This window comes from Topomyia yanbarensis, chromosome 2 (genome assembly GCF_030247195.1).
Source record: "Topomyia yanbarensis strain Yona2022 chromosome 2, ASM3024719v1, whole genome shotgun sequence".
Classification (NCBI taxonomy): domain Eukaryota; kingdom Metazoa; phylum Arthropoda; class Insecta; order Diptera; family Culicidae; genus Topomyia; species Topomyia yanbarensis.
Genome location: NC_080671.1, coordinates 281,031,597 through 281,054,830, shown reverse-complemented (window position 1 = coordinate 281,054,830; position 23,234 = coordinate 281,031,597). Strand labels below are relative to the sequence as shown.

General features: G+C 39.1%; 1 protein-coding gene across 6 annotated transcripts in view; it reads left to right on the top strand.

Annotated features, from left to right (window-relative positions):
* Positions 1-23,234, top strand: part of LOC131678572 (C2 domain-containing protein 5) — a 1,698,126-nt gene that overhangs the window by 1,231,512 nt on the left and 443,380 nt on the right. For all 6 annotated transcript variants that reach the window (XM_058958792.1, XM_058958791.1, XM_058958789.1 and 3 more), the window contains 2 exons: positions 2,678-3,231; positions 3,284-3,788. In XM_058958792.1, coding sequence (XP_058814775.1) covers positions 2,678-3,231; positions 3,284-3,788 — 1,059 coding nt within the window. The remainder of the gene's footprint in view (positions 1-2,677; positions 3,232-3,283; positions 3,789-23,234) is intronic.

Here is a 23,234-nt window from a genome sequence, read left to right as displayed (position 1 = left end):
AGTGTAAGAGTTAACATTTATGAGTTTTATGCGTTTCTTTATAGCTTTGCGATGTATAAATTGTAAATTGTGGATCAAGCCTTACTTCTCGACCTAGTAGAGTTGACACACCTTGTTTCGATTCTCCGTGATTATGAACTTCTAGTCTTATTTCAATGTTATAATCACATTAACGCCCCCGATCAAATAATAATACTCAAGATTATTCTTTCCTGAATTGACAACAGTGATCAACATTCTCAATTTATTAGATCTAACCAAGTAACCAATAAGCATTATAACGTAGCCTATTATCTGCTTTAGATCCACATATAAAGCTGTCTTAAAGAGCTGTGAAGCCCTAAATACTGATTTAATGCTGGTACTATGCCAGACAAGGCGAAATATAGTGCTATTACTGTGCAGAGATTGACAGTTCGTTTCTGCAGTACTAATGCTACTATATAGCACCAGCGTACAAATGTCAAATTTGAAAGCCTTATATTGGCACTACTAATGCTACTAAAAAGCTTCAGTTGGCTGTCATTGTCCGCCATGGCTTTAAAACCATTTCTCATGTTTCCTTTCGGTACGATGAGCAAAAAGGAAAAATTTTAAAATAAAACGTGATCGATCGTAGCGGTAGAACCCTGGGACGTAGAACCTATTCCTGCCTACCGATATTCAATCAGCACAATCAAACGAAACACAAATTGGCGAAACAAAAGACGGACTGTGATACGAAAGAATAAAATAATTCACAGTGCTGGAAGATGATCAACTGACCGCCGCTGGCGGTGGCTGAACGGGACTGGGCTTTATTTTATTTGACGCACTTTATCACAGATAATATTTCGGCGGGGGCATGTGCACAGATTGCGCTCTGCCGCAACATACTCCCCCACCAAAACGAACGTTTTATATCAAGAACTACACGATTGGGTTTTAATTAAATCAAATGACGAGAACTGCGGAACTTTGAAATTGAACTTCTAAACGTTTCTTCCATTGTTGTAAATTTGGACAGTGGCATTCCATTGTGGTGACATGATGGTGTTCAGCGATTTACTTCGACGGAGCACTTGCTGTGTGATGGGGACGTTGCGATCCGCGCAACTGGGATCCCGCTGGAGTAATGCATTCCACTAAGCGGCTGCAAGTACGCCCACACCGGCTTAGCTCCGCAGGGGGATGATATTGCTAAGCGGCTGCATACTTGCCTACACCGGCATAGCTGAAGTGACGCGAAATAGATCCGTAACCGATTGTCCTCACATGAAATCCATTTGAATTAGCGGTCGGCAGGTTGTTGTGGTACAGCGGTATCCTGGTCACGGCACCATATGATCGATCGTAGCGGTAGAACCCTGGGACGTAGAACCTATTCCTGCCTACCGATATTCAATCAGCACAATCAAACGAAACACAAATTGGCGAAACAAAAGACGGACTGTGATACGAAAGAATAAAATAATACACAGTGCTGGACGATGATCAACCGACCGCCGCTGGCGGTGGCTGAACGGGACTGGGCTTTATTTTATTTGGCGCACTTTATCACAGATAATATTTCGGCGGGGGCATGTGCACAGATTGCGCTCTGTCGCAACAAAACGTTCTGTTTAAAACCGTAATTGACGCTCTTCTAATGCATTGTAATGAATATCTTTAATAGGTTTTCGTTCTCACATGAAACGAATATTTTACGAAAATTACCTTTAGTAAGTCTCGAACTGAGGTACCTTACCTCGTCCTTCACGGTAAGTTCGCTGCGTTTACTGCCTGGACTATATCGCATATGTTCGATTGAAATGAAATATGCCGAATATAATCTTCAAGAGGAGTTGCATAACGAATAAACCCACAGCATTGCAATAGCATTATATCGGCTTTCTATTTGCTCTATAATGGCTTTAAATGCACATATAAAGCTTACATGCTTTAAATGTCCTTGAAGCATGTACGCGTTATATCAGCTTTATATACGCATATAGAGCAAACGATAATGCTATATGCCGGCTGTGCAGTTATGCAAGTTATCGGCCGAAAACCAGCCGTGTTTTGACAAAATCACCCATATCTCAGAAAGTAAACAACATATCGAAAAACAAAAATAATAGTGTTAAATGATCAAATAGGCCATTCATTTGAAACTAGTTTCATTAAGATCGGTTCAGCCATTGCTGAGATAATTACATGACATTTTGTACACACACACAAACACACACATTCAGACATTGTCTCAATTTGTCGAGCCGAGTCGATTGGTATATGAGGCTAGGCCCTCAAAGTTTGAGCGAATCCTATACATTTTTTTTTGTAAGAAGTGTAAAAATATTAAAGGTTGTCGGAGTTGTGGCCCATCCCCCGAAGCGTGTTTTTTTTGGCAGAGGTTTAAAAATGAACTCTTTTTCTTGTGGGACATCACGCTTGACTAGGTTTACTCAGGAGCACAAGTTGTATCTCCGTTTTTTAGTCCTATCGCTAAGTGTATGTGGGATTTTGATGAGACGAAGTCGAAACATTAATTCCATAACTAAATTGCGTTCTTGCAACTCCCTACTACTGTGCGTTGTTGTCATCCAACAGAAATTTAGTGGGACCCATGGAAGATGTTGAAACACTTCTCAGTGGGTTTTGACAGATCCACATGCAATCTAAAAATAATTATCATTTTTTTCATATTGTCTATCTTCAGGTTAATGGAAGAGGGATTCTAATACAAGCTCACGTATGCAGATCGAAACGTGATCTTAAAGGAGAATCAAATGCCAAGGAAATGTCAGATGCACTACCTTTTCTTGAAATCGAACTACACAAAATACTAATTAACAAACTAAAAATGAGAGGAATGAATGCGATTTTCGGTATAAAAACATCTGTTGCTGTTGGAGAGAGGATGATGGCTCTAGTGGCTACAGGAACCGCCGTGTATTTATCTGCGCTTCCTCCATCTGTTCTGCCAAAAATTTTAGCAGGAAATTCATGGGCCGATTCTGATAAATTAAATGAGCTGCAAACATCTATTCATAATACGGTGGAAAAAAATAGAGAATTTTGTCAGCTTAAGTACCCCAATGAGTTAACCGTCAATACCAGAAGTTTAGCCCAGCCAAACGATTCCGATGACTCAGAGGAAGAAGCATTGGATATCGATCTAACACATGACAGCAAAGAGGCATGTGTGCTAGAACTAGATGATTTACACGACTTGGAGATAATATCTCTTCTGATGGAGCCATGCCCTCCGGAGTAAGTAATTAGTAACTACATAATAAACAAATTTTATTTTTTTTTCTTTTAGGGGTTTCGATGTTGTTAATACTCAAACAGTTCCGGGATTGAATGACATAGAAGTAGTTCGCAATTTACAAATGTTCACGCAAGTTTGGCGTGCAAAACTGCCAATGAATCAATCAAACATAAGTTTTTCAAAACATTTCCAACGACTACTACAAGCTATCTTCTTCAAACTGAGGGCAATGACACCATGTGCAATATGTGACATTAGATTTAAATTGGATCTTCCAGAAAACGATGAAATTCAACTATTAGTTATGGGAATGGCATTAGGATTAGGAGAGCCATCTAAATCAAATGCGTTCAAAAAAAAACATGGAGCTTCGTTCAATCAAATAAAACGGAACGATGATGAACTTATATTTAGCATAGATGACGATAATGTGTTCAGTGGAAATAGTCTGACTCAAAACAGTGCAGCAGTACTCCTCTCACAAACTGGATCACTTGAGCGCCGGCGACGATCTCCTTGCCGTGGGAAATTTGGCTCTGGTCGGCTTGTTAGACATGTAAGTATTTAACGGATCATTACTAAGCAAGCATCCATATATTTTTTTTAATTCGTTTATATGACACGGCTCAATGCGTTAGCTTAGAGGAGCCATGGGTCTTTTATATATTTACAACATGTAAAAAATAAAAATTGCAATACATTTTATTTTGAGCCTGTAAGATCCCGTGCGCGCAACTTGCTATTGCGAGCAGAGATCTTTTTTCGCGTCGGGAAGATGTTCCTTCTTTCGTCAACTTCAGGGTTATCCACGTCTCTCTCGTTGTCGTTTACGTTCGTATCATCATCTTGATTACTGCTTTCATACTCGCGATCAGATGTTCTTCCTGGCTTCTTGCCCTTGTCGGTCACGAATGTGAACACTCCATCCTTGGTGGTAGCTTCTTCACTGGTGGTATTAGTTGTTACATTCGAATTACTTAACGCAGCGTTTGCAGTTGTCATTATTGCCTTAACTGCAGCCACAAATTTGGCCACCGATTGTGGTTCAGGTAAAGATATTGGGACTGGCTGGCATTGGGTGTTGGCATTTTTTCTGCAACTGAGCTTTCCTTAGCAGTTTCTGGGCAGGGTTGTCCGTAGTGCGCCGTTTGTTCACAGAATTGGCACGTTTTAGTTTGTCCTTCATATGTACAAAGAGTTCGCTGTGTAAAGGTATCACCCCCTTCTGTGTTGTACTGCAGGGTAAGGTAAGAGGGAATGGGTTGGTCTACCCGCTTTCTTAACACAAAGGCACCATTTGAAATACCTGGGAAGTAGTTTCTCCATGTTTCCTCCGTAATAGATTCCACTGCTCCGAAATACGACATAAATCTTTTAATTGCCAATTTGCAAGTAAGTGGAGATAAATCGTGTAATTTAACTTCTATATTTCCATTATCCATGTATATAGGGATCTTGATTTCAGCGTTGTCACAAACAAGCACGTGTGTTAAGTTGTTCTGCGAAATGAATCTTTTTGCCTGGGCGAATTTGTTGAAGGTTATCAGCACCGCATGCCTGATGTGCTCAAGCTGTATGGAGGTGAACCGAAAACCGAAGCTGCATTTTCACCTTCAGCAGATGTTCCACATCACGAATACTAGGTCTTATGCGAAAAGACCTGAAGTCAATGGCCAATGTGTTAGGGCGAACAATCACGTTTAGTTGATGAGACTCAGTCATCATGATTAGGGTTCGTCGCGGTTGCGGTAATTACCGCAACCGCGCGGTATTTACCGCACCCGCACCGCAAAATCTCAAGACACTTTTTCCCGCAGATGCGGTGCGGGAAAGAGCTTTTACCGCGCGGTTTTACCGCAACCGCACCGCAAAAAAAATGATAAAGTGATAATTTTGATTATTATAATTGATAAAGAAAGAAAATCTAGCTGTGTCCGAAAAATTTTGACGCTATTATTTTTACTACATATTTTGGACTAGTTATTTTATACTTCTAAGTAAAACTTCACAAACTAACCTTTTCAAATACATAAAATGCAAGATCCAAATAGAGACAAAATTATTAAATCATTTAAAAACAATACATGTTTACTCTTAAATCCAATTTAAAAGTGAATCACTTCTCTCGATTTCTGTTGGAAATCGTGGAATTATGAATCGTTTTCGATATCAATTTGGTAAACACGTGATCAAACGTGATCACCCTAGTGAGAAATGTTGGTGTTTACCAAATTTTCCTCCTTAGGGTGAAATATAGCATAGTGCTTTCGAATAGGCCTGCTAAGCCAAGACAAGTCTCGGCTTCACTGTGTCTCATCGGCATGAACAGAACTTCTGCTCGGACGGGACGTCACGTTTGATCAGTCGTTCGATTAAAACACAAAGTGTGTTTTAGTTTTAATGGATTTGCGTCAAGCCGGCGCTAATCTATTCCGACAAAAAGTTAGTGTCGGTTTCTGATGAGGCGAAGCCAAACGCAACTGTGTAAGAAATAAGGATTTGTGCCCTCAAGTGCAAAGACTGGTTTTACCAACAAATTTTCACCCTAGTGAGAAATTTTGGTGTTTACCAAATTTTCCTCCTTAGGGTGAAATATAGCATAATGCTACATAACTTTTTTCGCGTACTTCCATTCAAATTTACTATAATTTTCCACCAAATTAGGTCCTAATATTTTTCAGTCGACTATTTTGTAGCTTTTTTAAAGCTTTTGTTGCCAAATACCACATAGTTTGACTCCCGTTCACTTTAATTGAAGTTTTTGCCATTGACTCTTTGGCAAAATATTGGAGGAAAATATATTAAATGCTAGAACTTTCGAACCAGTTTTTAGAAAATTACACTTAATTCATTTTAAAGGGAGCAATCTTAGTTTTAAAATGATAATACATCTGTTTCTTGAAGAATGCGGAAGTTAGAGTTTTGGGATATTTTGTCCGTAAAACCCCCTATTTTTAAAAATCATTTCTGCTGTATGCCACAAATCATACATTTTTTGCAGTTTTTCTAATGTTCAATAATTGTGTGCCGGTTGAGACCGGACTCCTGATTAGATGTAATGTATAGACATTTTTTTTTGTCAAATATGGCGTCGATCTTATTAATGAAATACAATATGTTTTTATTTCACTGTATTGGAATATATGCGCTACTATATAGAAGTACTGGTATTTCGACTTTAAATTTTTTTTGGTGAAATTCCGTTAAGAATGAAAGGTGGTTTACTACGTAAATGCGAAAATCATCCATTTCATTTTCATATGTCAAAAATATTGAAAATATGAAAATTTAATGAAAAAAATATGCAACTTCATTTCTTACTATATTTTTATTCCACATTTTTCAGTTAAATGAATAGTTGCTAAAATAATAGTTTTCCTATTACTGCAGTAGAACGTTTTTGAATGTATAATGTTTGCCTTAAAATGCATGGAATTTTATTAATAGAAAATGCAAAAGTTGATTTTTTCATAAACATTACATTCTGAGGAGTCTCTTAAAGTTAAATTTCGTGTGAATAAGAATAACATTTTATTATATATGGTTACACAAATGTACAATTTTTCGACACCAATTTTAAAAATATAAAAATTTTACCGCATTTACCGCATTACCGCGCGGTGCGGTGCGGTAAATAAAGTGCGGTTGCGGTAAGCGGTGCGGTTTTATTATTTTTTTGCGGTTGCGGTGCGGACAATCCATTTACCGCCCACATCCGCACCGCGACGAACCCTAATCATGATAGGTCACGCAAGAATAAAAATAACGGTATCCTTTGTTGTTCAGACAATGCGCACAAGTAACTGTTTTTGCCTTTCTCAATAGAAAGGTATTGCAATTGCTCTGAAAACCGACTTTTTAACGGAGGCCCGGAGGGCCGAGTGACATATACCATTCGATTCAGTTCGTCGAGTTCGGCAAATGTCTGTGTGTGTGTATGTATGTATGTGTGTGTGTGTATGTGACCAAAAATGTCACTCATTTTTCTCAGAGATGGCTGAACCGATTTAGACAAACTTAGTCTCAAATGAAAGGTGCAACGTTCCCATAGGCTGCTATTGAATTTCTAATGGATCCGACTTCCGGTTCCGGAATTACAGGGTGATAAGTACGAACACGCAGAAAATGTCGATTTTAATAAATTCTGCAATGAATGTATAAAGGTGAAAATTTTTCCAAAATATGACCACAACTGCTTCGATTTGTAGTATTAGGTCACTAACATCCATTCAAAGTCTATTTGGCCACCATCCTCGGTTCCGGAAGCCCCGGCGGAAGTATCTAAATTCAGAATAACAGTCACATCGGTTTCTCGGAGATGGCTAGACCGATTCGACTAAACTTGGCCTCAAATGAAAGGTATTGCGTCCCCGTAAATGGCTATTTAATTTCATCCCGATCCGACTTCCGGTTCCGGAGTTACAGGTTGTGGCGTGCGATCACATAGCAAATTGTGATTCAAACCGATACTCCGATGAAAGCAAAAAAGGTAAAAATTTCGCTAAAATGTCTCTCAAACAACTTAAATTTGCTGTTCTAGGTCACCGACGGCCAACCAAACTTTCGTTGACTACATTAACCACCATAGACGGTTCCGGAAGTGCCCGGGAAAAGCGGCCATCTTTCAAAATTTACGAACTCACATCAGTTTCCCGGAAATGGTTGGGCCAATTTTCACAAACTTAGTCCCAAATGATAGCTATAATATCCCCATAGATGTCTATAAAATTTCGTACGGATCGCTTATATGGTTCCGGAAATATAGACTAAACCGTCCGGTCACATATGAAATTCCCATATAAGCCGGAACTCAATTTTTTTTTCAAAGGGGGGACCTCATGAAATTTCAGAAATCGAATTCGTATTTTTGATGCCAAACATCTTTAAAATGCATGAAACGTCGAGATTTTATGTTATCTCGAAAAAAAATTTTTTTATAAAAATCGACTTTTTGGGACTTTGCCGATTTTGCACCTTTTTGCCTTTCTCAATAGAAAGGTATTGCAATTGCTCTGAAAACCGACTATTTAACGGAGGCCCGGAGGGCCGAGTGATATATACCATTCGATTCAGTTCGTCGAGTTCGGCAAATGTCTGTGTGTGTATGTATGTGTGTATGTATGTATGTGTGTATGTGTGTGTATGTGACCAAAAATATCACTCATTTTTCTCAGAGATGGCTGAACCGATTTTGACAAACTTAGTCTCAAATGAAAGGTGCAACGTTCCCATAGGCTGCTATTGAATTTCTAATGGATCCGACTTCCGGTTCCGGATTTACAGGGTGATAAGTACGAACACGCAGAAAATGTCGATTTTAATAAATTCTGCAATGAATGTATAAAGGTGAAATTTTTTCCAAAATATGACCACAACTGCTTCGATTTGTAGTATTAGGTCACTAACATCCATTCAAAGTCTATTTGGCCACATTGGCCACCATCCTCGGTTCCGGAAGCCCCGGCGGAAGTATCTAAATTCAGAATAACAGTCACATCGGTTTCTTGGAGATGGCTAGACCGATTCGACTAAACTTGGCCTCAAATGAAAGGTATTGCGTCCCCGTAAATGGCTATTTAATTTCATCCCGATCCGACTTCCGGTTCCGGAGTTACAGGTTGTGGCGTGCGATCACATAGCAAATTGTGGTTCAAACCGATACTCCGATGAAAGCAAAAAAGGTAAAAATTTCGCTAAAATGTCTCTCAAACAACTTAAATTTGCTGTTCTAGGTCACCGACGGCCAACCAAACTTTCGTTGACTACATTGACCACCATAAACGGTTCCGGAAGTGCCCGGGAAAAGCGGCCATCTTTCAAAATTTACGAACTCACATCAGTTTCCCGGAAATGGTTGGGCCGATTTTCACAAACTTAGTCCCAAATGATAGCTATAATATCCCCATAGATGTCTATAAAATTTCGTACGGATCGCTTATATGGTTCCGGAAATATAGACTAAACCATCCGGTCACATATGAAATTCCCATATAAGCCCAGGGTGACCATACGTCCTGGTTTCCCAGGACATGTCCTGGTTTTTCACTGACTGTCCTGGTGTCCTGGGAAGTCGAGGCAAAAGCTTGATTTGTCCTGGTTTTTCTCCTGTAAGCCTAATAACAGGTGTTCAATAAAAATGAGTTTTTTCAGTCATGTTGTTGAAAAATAAAAAAGAAATTCTTCAACGAATTCAGAATTTTTTATTAAAAACAATGTTTATTCTTCAAAATAACGTCAATGAATATTGGAGAAGGGGCCCTGGTCAGCCGTACGACGCAACTTAGTCGCGATGCTCTCACAAGAGCACTTGACGGCACAGACGTCCTTCTTCCGAATATAATTCAGATCCTGGTGGTAAACCTGCTTCGTATCCTTGACTCGCCAATTGTTGTTATACATTAAAGCACTCAGGGAGCCGTAAAAACCCTAATGGGACGGCACTGGGGCAAGTTAGTCGGGTTTCTTTCTTTCGGCAGGTACGGTATCTTTTTTTGCTCAGTGTCTTCTTGGCGTAATGGGAAGACGTCTTGTCTGGCCAGAAGACGCACTTCCCAATCGAATGATGCTCCTTCAAGAACGGCAGAAGAATTTTCTCAAGACACTCCTCCTGGTACACTTGTTGATTGATGGCCAGACCGCTCGGCTTGAACCACGGTTTTGAAATCCCTCTGTCCGATATGGCGATGTACAGCATAACATTTCTTTTAAATTTATGCTTAAACTTATATTTTACTTAGGGGTGTGTGACCGATTTGTCGCTGTAATAGTAGCTGTCATTTCCTGGAATGTGGGTGTTCGAGAGCAGCACGAACGACGTCTCGCAGTAGTTGTTCGTCATCGACCGGCAATGCGATTCTGCGAAGTGGCGATTCTGCTTCTTCTAGAGTTCTCTTGCAAGTGGCAGTTTTTCGTTTTACTAGAAGTGGCGATTCTGCTTCTTCTAGAGTTCTCTTGCAAGTGGCAGTTTTTCGTTTTACTAGAAGTCCCTTTCATAAAAAGGAAAATGGCAAAACAACAATAACTGTCGTGGAAAAAGCCTCATTGAGTGCTCTCTCGAGCTGGTAATTATGGAACCCCTTTAGGATCAATACCAGTTCCTAATCAGTCTACTTTTTCATCTCAATCGGATCGGAAGCTATAATCGCGCTGCTTGTTAACAGTGCAGTGAATCAAACGAACGTTTCTACATACAGTCTCCTGTCTATATGTACCGCGCCAGCAAAGCAATCGAAAAAATAACAGTTGTCCCAAGCCAGTGTGGAAAATAATGCACCGTTACTTTCATTGATCGTATCGTATCGATCGTTTATTTAAAGATGATTCAAACTCAGCAGCAAAATTTGAACAATCTTCGATACAATAGAGTAGTCGTTTGTCCAATCCGCCCATGTGTTCGCGAAGTGGAACAATTTATAAAGGCATACTCGTAATGCGGTACTGATAGCATTAAAAACTTTGGCCATGGCTATGGGAAACAACATGCAACACGTCGTTACGCATGACAATGTTAGAATCAAGATACCCGTTTAGATTGACGATGATTAGACTGGTGTGCGTCTGCACGATTTATCCCCGCGTACAACCAATAAATTCACTATTGATGTCGTAGTACGTAACGGTGAAAGTTTGAAACCTGGAGAAACTTTTTTCCAGGTATATCCATCAATGATGTTCGTATCGTGAGAATGCGAGTTACGTAACCTATTCCTTCATACCTGAACATTCAATACGAAATAGAAGGTGTAAGCAAATCTCAAATCACGCTGTGCACATATAAAGGACAGATCCCTACACACAATTTTTTTGTATTTTGTTTCAGCAAAATATTTTGCTAAAACTTTTCAGCAAAACTGGATTTGCTAATAGTTCAGCTTTGCAATTTTTGTTTTCCTGATTTTAGTAAAGCCCATTATTTTGACGAAAATCAGCAAATCTTTAGAATTTGATTGCTGAACAATCAGTGAAAGAATGGCAATTTTTCTGAGTTCCAGCAAATCAAACTGACAGTTCAGCAAATTTTGACAGTTTTGAATTGCTATAATTTCAGCGAAATATTTTTTTTGAAGTATTTCTGATATTTCAGCAAGGCAAAATTCAGCAAAATTTTGCTGATATTCGGCAATCAAAATTTAGTGAATGAAACAACATCAATTGCGAGCAAACCCAACAACATTAACTAAATCACCAACAACCGGAGTTGCAACTCAGCCACCAACGAATGCTGGAACAACAGAATCTACACTAGAGTGACAGGAAAAAATGACCCCTATCGGCCCACCCTTGAGTCGATTCCTAGTCCCACCAGGAGTACTTGCACCAAATTTGAAACAAATCGGACAAGTCTTACTACCGGACCAACGTGGCTGAAGTTTGTATGGAAATTTTCAACAATTTACATGGAGAAAACCCACCAGTTCGCATTTTCGCCGCTAGGTGGCACTGTAAGTGAAAATAAGAAAGATAATTTAATTGTCTGCAACTTTGTCGAAGACTGCTAGTCAATCCGGCTTTGTTAAAAGAAGTTATTAAACTTTTAACGAAGTGATATCTGAGTCAGTTTTGCATGGGGCCTAACAGTGCATGGTTGTGTATCAGTACTCGATTCACACGAACTAACCATTTTTGTGAAATAATCGTTAGATTTAGCTCAATGGTATGTTTACAAGAATTATAGTAAATAATACGAGTCATGCTTTGGTTAGAAAATTTTAGTTCCTCCTGTTACTGCATAGAGGGCGCCAACACTAACTTTTCAACGGAGAGAAATAGAAATTTGGTGTCTTCTACAAAGTTATAGAGTAGGTATTTTTCAATATTTCATCCGAACATCTTGATACTCTATCTCTCTTCTATGAAAAGTTAGTGGTGGCGCCCTCTATGCGGTCACAGGTAGAACTAAAATTTTCTAACCAAAACATAGCTTGTATTATTTACTACAATTATTGTAAACATACTATTCAGCTACATCTAACCATATTTTCACAAAAATGTTTAGTTCGCGGGACTCGAGTACCGATACACAACCATGCACTGTAGGGCATTGCAAAAAAATTTTTTTTTGAATTCTCAAAGGCCCCCCCTTTCATATTGTGACAAATGTCAAAGTAAGCTCAGATGCCAAATTTCACATCATTTGGACAATTTTAGACCCCCGCCCACTTCGCTTGAATTTTTTTGAAATTGGTGCTATGGGAAAATATGGAGGAAAAATACATTAAATGCTATAACTTTTGAAGTAGCAATCAGAAAATTACAATTTATACCTCTTTTGAAAGGAAATAATCTAAGTATTTGAATGAAGATATATTTGTTTCTTGACAAATACGGAAAAGTGGGGTACTGGGTCATTTTGGCCCCAAAATCCACTATTTACAATGATTTTTCTGCTCCGTGATGCAAATCATACATATTTTTTAGTTTTTCTAATGTGAAAAAATCTCAGAAATCGAACGGAACCCTTTTGATCTTAGTTCGAATACGAGAAGTTGGGGTTATAGGGCTTTTTGTTAGTCATATTAAATTTGATCATTTTCTCATGCATATATCTCTATTATTCTTCAATCAATTTTCATAAAATGTAACTTATTGAACGTGTAAAATTCTAAGGAATAAAACAAAAATAAAAACGTTAAAGGTAAAATTCAGAAACATCAAACTTTTTGATATTTACTCTACAAATCTCATTTTTTTCATTATTTGTCCTAATACCTCAACTTCTCCTATTTTTCCAGGAATGAAACTTTTCTCATGTGATCCCTAAGCATATTTTACACTAAATGTAGTAAATTAAATAAGAATTTTGTTGTTAAATGGAGTTAATATGTGCGATTTTATGATAAAAATGTGAAATCGACACTATATGTCCGATAATTTGATGTTCCTGAATTTTACCGGTAACGAATCTATTTTTGTTATAATCCTAAGGATTTTCCACGTTCAACAAGGTATAGTTTATGAAAAATGAGTGAAGAATAATAGAGATATATTTACGAGAAAATGATGAAGTTTAATATGAATGTCAAAAGGCCATTTTACCCCAACTTCTCGTATTCGTACTAAGGTCAAAAGGGTTCCGTTCGATTTTTGAGATTTTTTTACATTAGAAAAACTACAAAATATGTATGATTTGCATCACGGAGCAGAAAAATCATTAAAAATAGGGGATTTTGGGGCCAAGATGACCCAGTACCCCACTTTTCCGTATTTTTCTAGAAACAAGTGTATCTCCATTCAAATACTAAGATTATTTCCTTCCAAAAAAGGTATAATTTTTTATTTTCTGATTGCTACTTCAAAAGTTATAGCATTTAATGCATTTTTCCTCCATATTTTCCCATAGTACCAATTTCAAAAAATTTCAAGCGAAGTGGGCGGGGGTCTAAAATTGTCCAAATGATGTGAAATTTGGCATCTGAGCTTACTTTGACATTTGTCACAATATGAGAGGGGGGGCCTTTGAGAATTCAAAAAAAAAATTTTTTTGCAATGCCCTAATGCACTGCCAGGCCCCATGCAAAACTGACTCAGACATTACTTCGTTAAAAGTTTAATAACTTCTTTTAACAAAGTCGGATTGACTAGCAGTCTTTGACAAAGTTACAGACATTTACAGTGATAATACGATGTATACAGTGCCACCTAGTGGCAAAAATGCGAACTAGGGAGTTTTCTCCATGTAAATTGTTGAAAAATTCCATACAAACTTCAGGCACGTTGGTCCGGTAGTAAGACTTGTCCGATTTGCTTCAAATTTGGTGCAAGTACTCCTGGTGGGACTAGGAATCGACTCAAGGGTGGGCCGATTGAGTTTTCAAAAATTCATCATTTTTCTGGGCAGTCTAATCTACACACAGCGTGTCCGATCATTGTGATGCTACTTACCCATAAACTGCCAGCACCCCGACAATGAAATAAATGACAAAAAATACGGATACACGATCGCGACCCGTTGGTCCCACAAACGATTCAAACCAGGTAATCAGGAAAACCCATTCAACATCAAGAGGACAGCATGGACGAAAACGATAAACCGAGTAAAAGCGGACTAAGTGATTAACATGGCTTCGCGCATGGGCATGGCTACTTGTGACCGTTGATGTTTCTGCTTTGCTTCAATGACGTGAATTTAGTGCTGAAAACTCCTCGCCTGTTCATGCACAGACGATTTCATAATAATTCGTCTCATTTGCTCAATTCAGGATTTCCGATTTCTCCAACAACAGCATGAAACTTTTTCTGGTGGTGGTGTAGCAAGAACTTCGCGTGTGTGTGTAAATCCTAAAAAGCACGGTGATCGAATTCTCTCGAAGTCGATTGATAGGTAACGGGGGGAGGCAGTCCCCTTTCGACTGTCCTGGTTTTTTACACGCCGCATATGGTCACCCTATATAAGCCGGAACTCAAAATTTTTTTTTCAAAGGGGAGACCTCATGAAATTTCAGAAATCGAATTCGTATTTTTGATGCAAAACATCTTTAAAATGCATGAAACGTCGAGATTTTATGTTATCTCGAAAAAATTTTTTTTATAAAAATCGACTTTTTGGGACTTTGCCGATTTTGCACCTTTTTGCCTTTCTCAATAGAAAGGTATTGCGATTGCTCTGAAAACCGACTATTTAACGGAGGCCCGGAGGGCCGAGTGACATATACCAATCGATTCAGTTCGTCGAGTTCGGCAAATGTCTGTGTGTGTGTATGTATGTGTGTATGTATGTATGTGTGTGTATGTGTGTGTGTATGTGACCAAAAATGTCACTCATTTTTCTCAGAGATGGCTGAACCGATTTTGACAAACTTAGTCTCAACTGAAAGGTGCAACGTTCCCATAGGCTGCTATTGAATTTCTAATGGATCCGACTTCCGGTTCCGGATTTACAGGGTGATAAGTACGAACACGCAGAAAATGTCGATTTTAATAAATTCTGCAATGAATGTATAAAGGTGAAAATTTTTCCAAAATATGACCACAACTGCTTCGATTTGTAGTATTAGGTCACTATCATCCATTCAAAGTCTATTTGGCCACATTGGCCACCATCCTCGGTTCCGGAAGCCCCGGCGGAAGTATCTAAATTCAGAATAACAGTCACATCGGTTTCTCGGAGATGGCTAGACTGATTCGACTAAACTTGGCCTCAAATGAAAGGTATTGCGTCCCCGTAAATGGCTATTTAATTTCATCCCGATCCGACTTCCGGTTCCGGAGTTACAGGTTGTGGCGTGCGATCACATAGCAAATTGTGATTCAAACCGATACTCCGATGAAAGCAAAAAAGGTAAAAATTTCGCTAAAATGTCTCTCAAACAACTTAAATTTGCTGTTCTAGGTCACCGACGGCCAACCAAACTTTCGTTGACTACATTAACCACCATAGACGGTTCCGGAAGTGCCCGGGAAAAGCGGCCATCTTTCAAAATTTACGAACTCACATCAGTTTCCCGGAAATGGTTGGGCCAATTTTCACAAACTTAGTCCCAAATGATAGCTATAATATCCCCATAGATGTCTATAAAATTTCGTACGGATCGCTTATATGGTTCCGGAAATATAGACTAAACCGTCCGGTCACATATGAAATTCCCATATAAGCCGGAACTCAATTTTTTTTTTCAAAGGAGGGACCTCATGAAATTTCAGAAATCGAATTCGTATTTTTGATGCCAAACATCTTTAAAATGCATGAAACGTCGAGATTTTATGTTATCTCGAAATTTTTTTTTTTTTCAGATCGACTTTTTGGGAGTTTGCCGATTTCGCACCTTTTTGCCTTTCTCAATAGAAAGGTATTGCAATTGCTCTGAAAACCGACTTTTTAACGGAGGCCCGGAGGGCCGAGTGACATATACCATTCGATTCAGTTCGTCGAGTTCGGCAAATGTCTGTGTGTGTATGTATGTGTGTATGTATGTATGTGTGTGTGTATGTGTGTGTGTATGTGACCAAAAATGTCACTCATTTTTCTCAGAGATGGCTGAACCGATTTTGACAAACTTAGTCTCAAATGAAAGGTGCAACGTTCCCATAGGCTGCTATTGAATTTCTAATGGATCCGACTTCCGGTTCCGGATTTACAGGGTGATAAGTACGAACACGCAGAAAATGTCGATTTTAATAAATTCTGTAATGAATGTATAAAGGTGAAAATTTTTCCAAAATATGACCACAACTGCTTCGATTTGTAGTATTAGGTCACTAACATCCATTCAAAGTCTATTTGGCCACCATCCTCGGTTCCGGAAGCCCCGGCGGAAGTATCTAAATTCAGAATAACAGTCACATCGGTTTCTCGGAGATGGCTAGACCGATTCGACTAAACTTGGCCTCAAATGAAAGGTATTGCGTCCCCGTAAATGGCTATTTAATTTCATCCCGATCCGACTTTCGGTTCCGGAGTTACAGGTTGTGGCGTGCGATCACATAGCAAATTGTGATTCAAACCGATACTCCGATGAAAGCAAAAAAGGTAAAAATTTCGCTAAAATGTCTCTCAAACAACTTAAATTTGCTGTTCTAGGTCACCGACGGCCAACCAAACTTTCGTTGACTACATTAACCACCATAGACGGTTCCGGAAGTGCCCGGGAAAAGCGGCCATCTTTCAAAATTTACGAACTCACATCAGTTTCCCGGAAATGGTTGGGCCAATTTTCACAAACTTAGTCCAAAATGATAGCTATAATATCCCCATAGATGTCTATAAAATTTCGTACGGATCGCTTATATGGTTCCGGAAATATAGACTAAACCGTCCGGTCACATATGAAATTCCCATATAAGCCGGAACTCAATTTTTTTTTCAAAGGGGGGACCTCATGAAATTTCAGAAATCGAATTCGTATTTTTGATGCCAAACATCTTTAAAATGCATGAAACGTCGAGATTTTATGTTATCTCGAAAATTTTTTTTTATAAAAATCGACTTTTTGGGACTTTGCCGATTTTGCACATTTTTGCCTTTCTCAATAGAAAGGTATTGCAATTGCTCTGAAAACCGACTATTTAACGGAGGCCCGGAGGGCCGAGTGACATATACCATTCGATTCAGTTCGTCGAGTTCGGCAAATGTCTGTGTGTGTGTGTATGTATGTGTGTATGTATGTATGTGTGTATGTGTGTGTGTATGTGACCAAAAATGTCACTCATTTTTCTCAGAGATGGCTGAACCGATTTTGACAAACTTAGTCTCAAATGAAAGGTGCAACGTTCCTATAGGCTGCTATTGAATTTCTAATGGATCCGACTTCCGGTTCCGGATTTACAGGGTGATAAGTACGAACACGCAGAAAATGTCGATTTTAATAAATTCTGCAATGAATGTATAAAGGTGAAAATTTTCCAAAATATGACCACAACTGCTTCGATTTGTAGTATTAGGTCACTAACATCCATTCAAAGTCTATTTGGCCACATTGGCCACCATCCTCGGTTCCGGAAGCCCCGGCGGAAGTATCTAAATTCAGAATAACAGTCACATCGGTTTCTCGGAGATGGCTAGACCGATTCGACTAAACTTGGCCTCAAATGAAAGTTATTGCGTCCCCGTAAATGGCTATTTAATTTCATCCCGATCCGACTTCCGGTTCCGGAGTTACAGGTTGTGGCGTGCGATCACATAGCAAATTGTGATTCAAACCGATACTCCGATGAAAGCAAAAAAGGTAAAAATTTCGCTAAAATGTCTCTCAAACAACTTAAATTTGCTGTTCTAGGTCACCGACGGCCAACCAAACTTTCGTTGACTACATTAACCACCATAGACGGTTCCGGAAGTGCCCGAGAAAAGCGGCCATCTTTCAAAATTTACGAACTCACATCAGTTTCCCGGAAATGGTTGGGCCAATTTTCACAAACTTAGTCCCAAATGATAGCTATAATATCCCCATAGATGTCTATAAAATTTCGTACGGATCGCTTATATGGTTCCGGAAATATAGACTAAACCGTCCGGTCACATATGAAATTCCCATATAAGCCGGAACTCAATTTTTTTTTTCAAAGGGGGGATCTCATGAAATTTCAGAAATCGAATTCGTATTTTTGATGCCAAACATCTTTAAAATGCATGAAACGTCGAGATTTTATGTTATCTCGAAAAAATTTTTTTATAAAAATCGACTTTTTGGGACTTTGCCGATTTCGCACCTTTTTGCCTTTCTCAATAGAAAGGTATTGCAATTGCTCTGAAAACCGACTTTTTAACGGAGGCCCGGAGGGCCGAGTGACATATACCATTCGATTCAGTTCGTCGAGTTCGGCAAATGTCTGTGTGTGTATGTATGTGTGTATGTATGTATGTGTGTATGTGTGCGTATGTGACCAAAAATGTCACTCATTTTTCTCAGAGATGGCTGAACCGATTTTGACAAACTTAGTCTCAAATGAAAGGTGCAACGTTCCCATAGGCTGCTATTGAATTTCTAATGGATCCGACTTCCGGTTCCGGATTTACAGGGTGATAAGTACGAACACGCAGAAAATGTCGATTTTAATAAATTCTGCAATGAATGTATAAAGGTGAAAATTTTTCCAAAATATGACCACAACTGCTTCGATTTGTAGTATTAGGTCACTAACATCCATTCAAAGTCTATTTGGCCACATTGGCCACCATCCTCGGTTCCGGAAGCCCCGGCGGAAGTATCTAAATTCAGAATAACAGTCACATCGGTTTCTCGGAGATGGCTAGACCGATTCGACTAAACTTGGCCTCAAATGAAAGGTATTGCGTCCCCGTAAATGGCTATTTAATTTCATCCCGATCCGACTTCCGGTTCCGGAGTTACAGGTTGTGGCGTGCGATCACATAGCAAATTGTGATTCAAACCGATACTCCGATGAAAGCAAAAAAGGTAAAAATTTCGCTAAAATGTCTCTCAAACAACTTAAATTTTCTGTTCTAGGTCACCGACGGCCAACCAAACTTTCGTTGACTACATTGACCACCATAAACGGTTCCGGAAGTGCCCGGGAAAAGCGGTCATCTTTCAAAATTTACGAACTCACATCAGTTTCCCGGAAATGGTTGGGCCGATTTTCACAAACTTAGTCCCAAATGATAGCTATAATATCCCCATAGATGTCTATAAAATTTCGTACGGATCGCTTATATGGTTCCGGAAATATAGACTAAACCGTCCGGTCACATATGAAATTCCCATATAAGCCGGAACTCAATTTTTTTTTTCAAAGGGGGGACCTCATGAAATTTCAGAAATCGAATTCGTATTTTTGATGCCAAACATCTTTAAAATGCATGAAACGTCGAGATTTTATGTTATCTCGAAAATTTTTTTTTTATAAAAATCGACTTTTTGGGAGTTTGCCGATTTCGCACCTTTTTGCCTTTCTCAATAGAAAGGTATTGCAATTGCTCTGAAAACCGACTTTTTAACGGAGGCCCGGAGGGCCGAGTGACATATACCATTCGATTCAGTTCGTCGAGTTCGGCAAATGTCTGTGTGTGTGTGTATGTATGTGTGTATGTATGTATGTGTGTGTGTATGTGACCAAAAATGTCACTCATTTTTCTCAGAGATGGCTGAACCGATTTTGACAAACTTAGTCTCAAATGAAAGGTGCAACGTTCCCATAGGCTGCTATTGAATTTCTAATGGATCCGACTTCCGGTTCCGGATTTACAGGGTGATAAGTACGAACACGCAGAAAATGTCGATTTTAATAAATTCTGCAATGAATGTATAAAGGTGAAAATTTTTCCAAAATATGACCACAACTGCTTCGATTGGTAGTATTAGGTCACTAACATCCATTCAAAGTCTATTTGGCCACATTGGCCACCATCCTCGGTTCCGGAAGCCCCGGCGGAAGTATCTAAATTCAGAATAACAGTCACATCGGTTTCTCGGAGATGGCTAGACCGATTCGACTAAACTTGGCCTCAAATGAAAGGTATTGCGTCCCCGTAAATGGCTATTTAATTTCATCCCGATACGGCTTCCGATTCCGGAGTTACAGGTTGTGGCATGCGATCGCATAGCAAATTGTGATTCAAACCGATACTCCGATGAAAGCAAAAAAGGTAAAAATTCCGCTAAAATGTCTCTCAAATAACTTAAATTTGCTGTTCTAGGTCACCGACGGCCAACCAAACTTTCGTTGACTACATTGACCACCATAAACGGTTCCGGAAGTGCCCGGGAAAAGCGGCCATCTTTCAAAATTTACGAACTCACATCAGTTTCCCGGAAATGGTTGGGCCGATTTTCACAAACTTAGTCCCAAATGATAGCTATAATATCCCCATAGATGTCTATAAAATTTCGTACGGATCGCTTATATGGTTCCGGAAATATAGACTAAACCGTCCGGTCACATATGAAATTCCCATATAAGCCGGAACTCAAATTTTTTTTTTCAAAGGAGGGACCTCATGAAATTTCAGAAATCGAATTCGTATTTTTGATGCCCAACATCTTTAAAATGCATGAAACGTCGAGATTTTATGTTATCTCGAAAATTTTTTTTTATAAAAATCGACTTTTTGGGACTTTGCCGATTTTGCACCTTTTTGCCTTTCTCATATAAAGAAAGGCTATGCAATCACTGTAAAAATCGACTTTTTAACGGAGGCCCGGAGGGCCGAGTGTCATACACCATTCGATTCAGTTCGTCGAGATCGGCAAATGTCTGTGTGTGTGTATGTATGTGTGTGTGTGTGTGTGTATGTGTGTGTGTGTCATTTAAACTCACACAATTTTCTCAGAGATGGCTGAACCGATTTTCGCAAACTTAGTTTCATATGAAAGGTATAACGCTCCCATAAGCTGCTATTGAATTTTTAGTTGATCCGACTTCCGGTTCCGGAGTTACGGGTTGAAGAGTGCGGTCACACAGCAAATTCCCATATGAACTGGTATCACCATGATGTTCAAATGATGTAAAACATATTAAAATTGATGTAACATTACTCTAGTTTGAGGGTCTGGATAACTAATGATCAATCAAAGCAGCTTTGACCACATTGGCTACCTATGACAGTTCATGACGCCCCCGGGGAACCCGCCAAGTTCCTAAGCTAATATCACACCCATTCCCCAACGAATTCTCTACCGATTTTTACAAACTTGATTTCAAATGAAAGATACAGTAATACCGTTGACTGCTGCTGAATTTCATTCTGTTCTGACTCTTGCTTCCGGAGTTACAGGGGTGTTAGTAAGGATGCACTGGAATTTCCCATGTAAATCGGTACAATCGTAATACCTCAGAGGCTAAAAACTATTGAAATTGTCACCAAATTACTTCTAATCGCAGATCTAGGTCACTGATTGCCAATCAAACATTCTTTGAATATATTATCCGCTATCGACGATTCCGGAAGTCCGGAATTCCGAGCATATTCCACAAATAAAGTCTCATCGGTTCTTCGCTGATGACTGAACCGATTTTCTCAAACCAAGTCTCAAATGGAAGGCAAAATATGCAGCTGAGTATTGCATCAGAGCCCCTCCCCCCTGCCTTGCCCTTATATCTCCCTCCTTCATCACTCCCCTCCCCTTGGACCACCTTCACGCCCGCATTTCCTTCATCCACCCCGTATACCGAAATAAGATGAAGGATTTCTGACGCATCCTCCACTCCCACTCTACTAACCCCCCATTCCCTCCACTTTTAAACCCATTCCACCAACATTTCAAAATATAATCACATGAAGATAACATTGAACTCATGCTGATTAAGCTAATTAAATACTATTCTTTTGCCTTTCTCATATAGAAAGGTTACGCAATTGCTCCAAAAACCGACTTTCTAACCGAGGCCCGGAGGGCCGAGTCTCATATAACATTCGACTCAGTTCGCCGAGATCGCAAAATATCTATGTGTATGTATGTGTGTATGTGTGTATGTATGTATGTATGTATGTATGTATGTAAATGGATGGTATGATATGCAGATGGGTGTTGCATCGTTCGCCCCTCTCCTCCTTACAATTGCACCTCACCCCTTCATCACCACCCTCGGACCACCCTTACACTCGCATTCTCTTCATTGACCCCGCTACCGAAAGTGTATGTGTGTCATTTAAACTTACACAACTTTCTCAGAAATAGCTGAACCAATTTACACAAACTTAGTTTGAAATGAAAGGTATAGCGCTCCCATAAGCTGCTATTGATTTTTTAGTTCATCCGACTTTCAGTTCCAGTGTTACGGATTGGAGAGTGCGGTTACACAGCAAGTTCTCATATAAACTGGTAACACCATGATGTCTAAATTATTAAAATGGGCTAATTAGCCGCTAGATTAGCCTGACTCCAAAGCAGATTACGAGTTGTCTTGATATAAGTCTACCTCATTAATATTTGTATGATGAGATAAAACATCAAATTTAAAGCATCTAAGCACTCTGGGAGTACAACAGAAAAGTCTTTTCATCAAAAGATAAAAATTGTTCGAGGAGGTTTGTGTACTGCTTGTTTCTGCAAACTGTATGTTTTTAAAGCGAGTGTTGACGGAAAACCCGTACGAATATAGCTAACTAGGTGTTGATCGGGTAAGTAAAATTATAATAATATAGGAGATCGAGTGAGTCAAATCGCCTTTTGCTATAACTACTTTTCTACCAATTTCATTTAGCAAAGGAAAATAATCGTTTCTAAAAAACGTCACAGTAACAACGTGACGCTGATGTTGGAAGCTAATTTTTGTATATTCGTGCTTTGACCAGGTAAGATTTCTTTTTATTTGGGTTGTTAAAACTAAACAAATTAGATGGATTTATCCAACAATACCGAAACATAAATCGGGATCTATCTAATTTCATTGTTCGAAACGCACTTTAAATTATTTTATTTCTACTTCCAGTTGAGTGTGGTGTTCAAAAGTGTAGTTTGGTTTTGATAAATCATTCGTTGTAAGTATCTAATAAGAAATCGCTTTTGGTAAGTAAGTTATACTTAATCACCTGCAAAAGTAATGTTCCCTTAAAAAGACGAAATTTTTGTGCTTTTTACTGATTTTTTGCGCAAACTGGGATAAA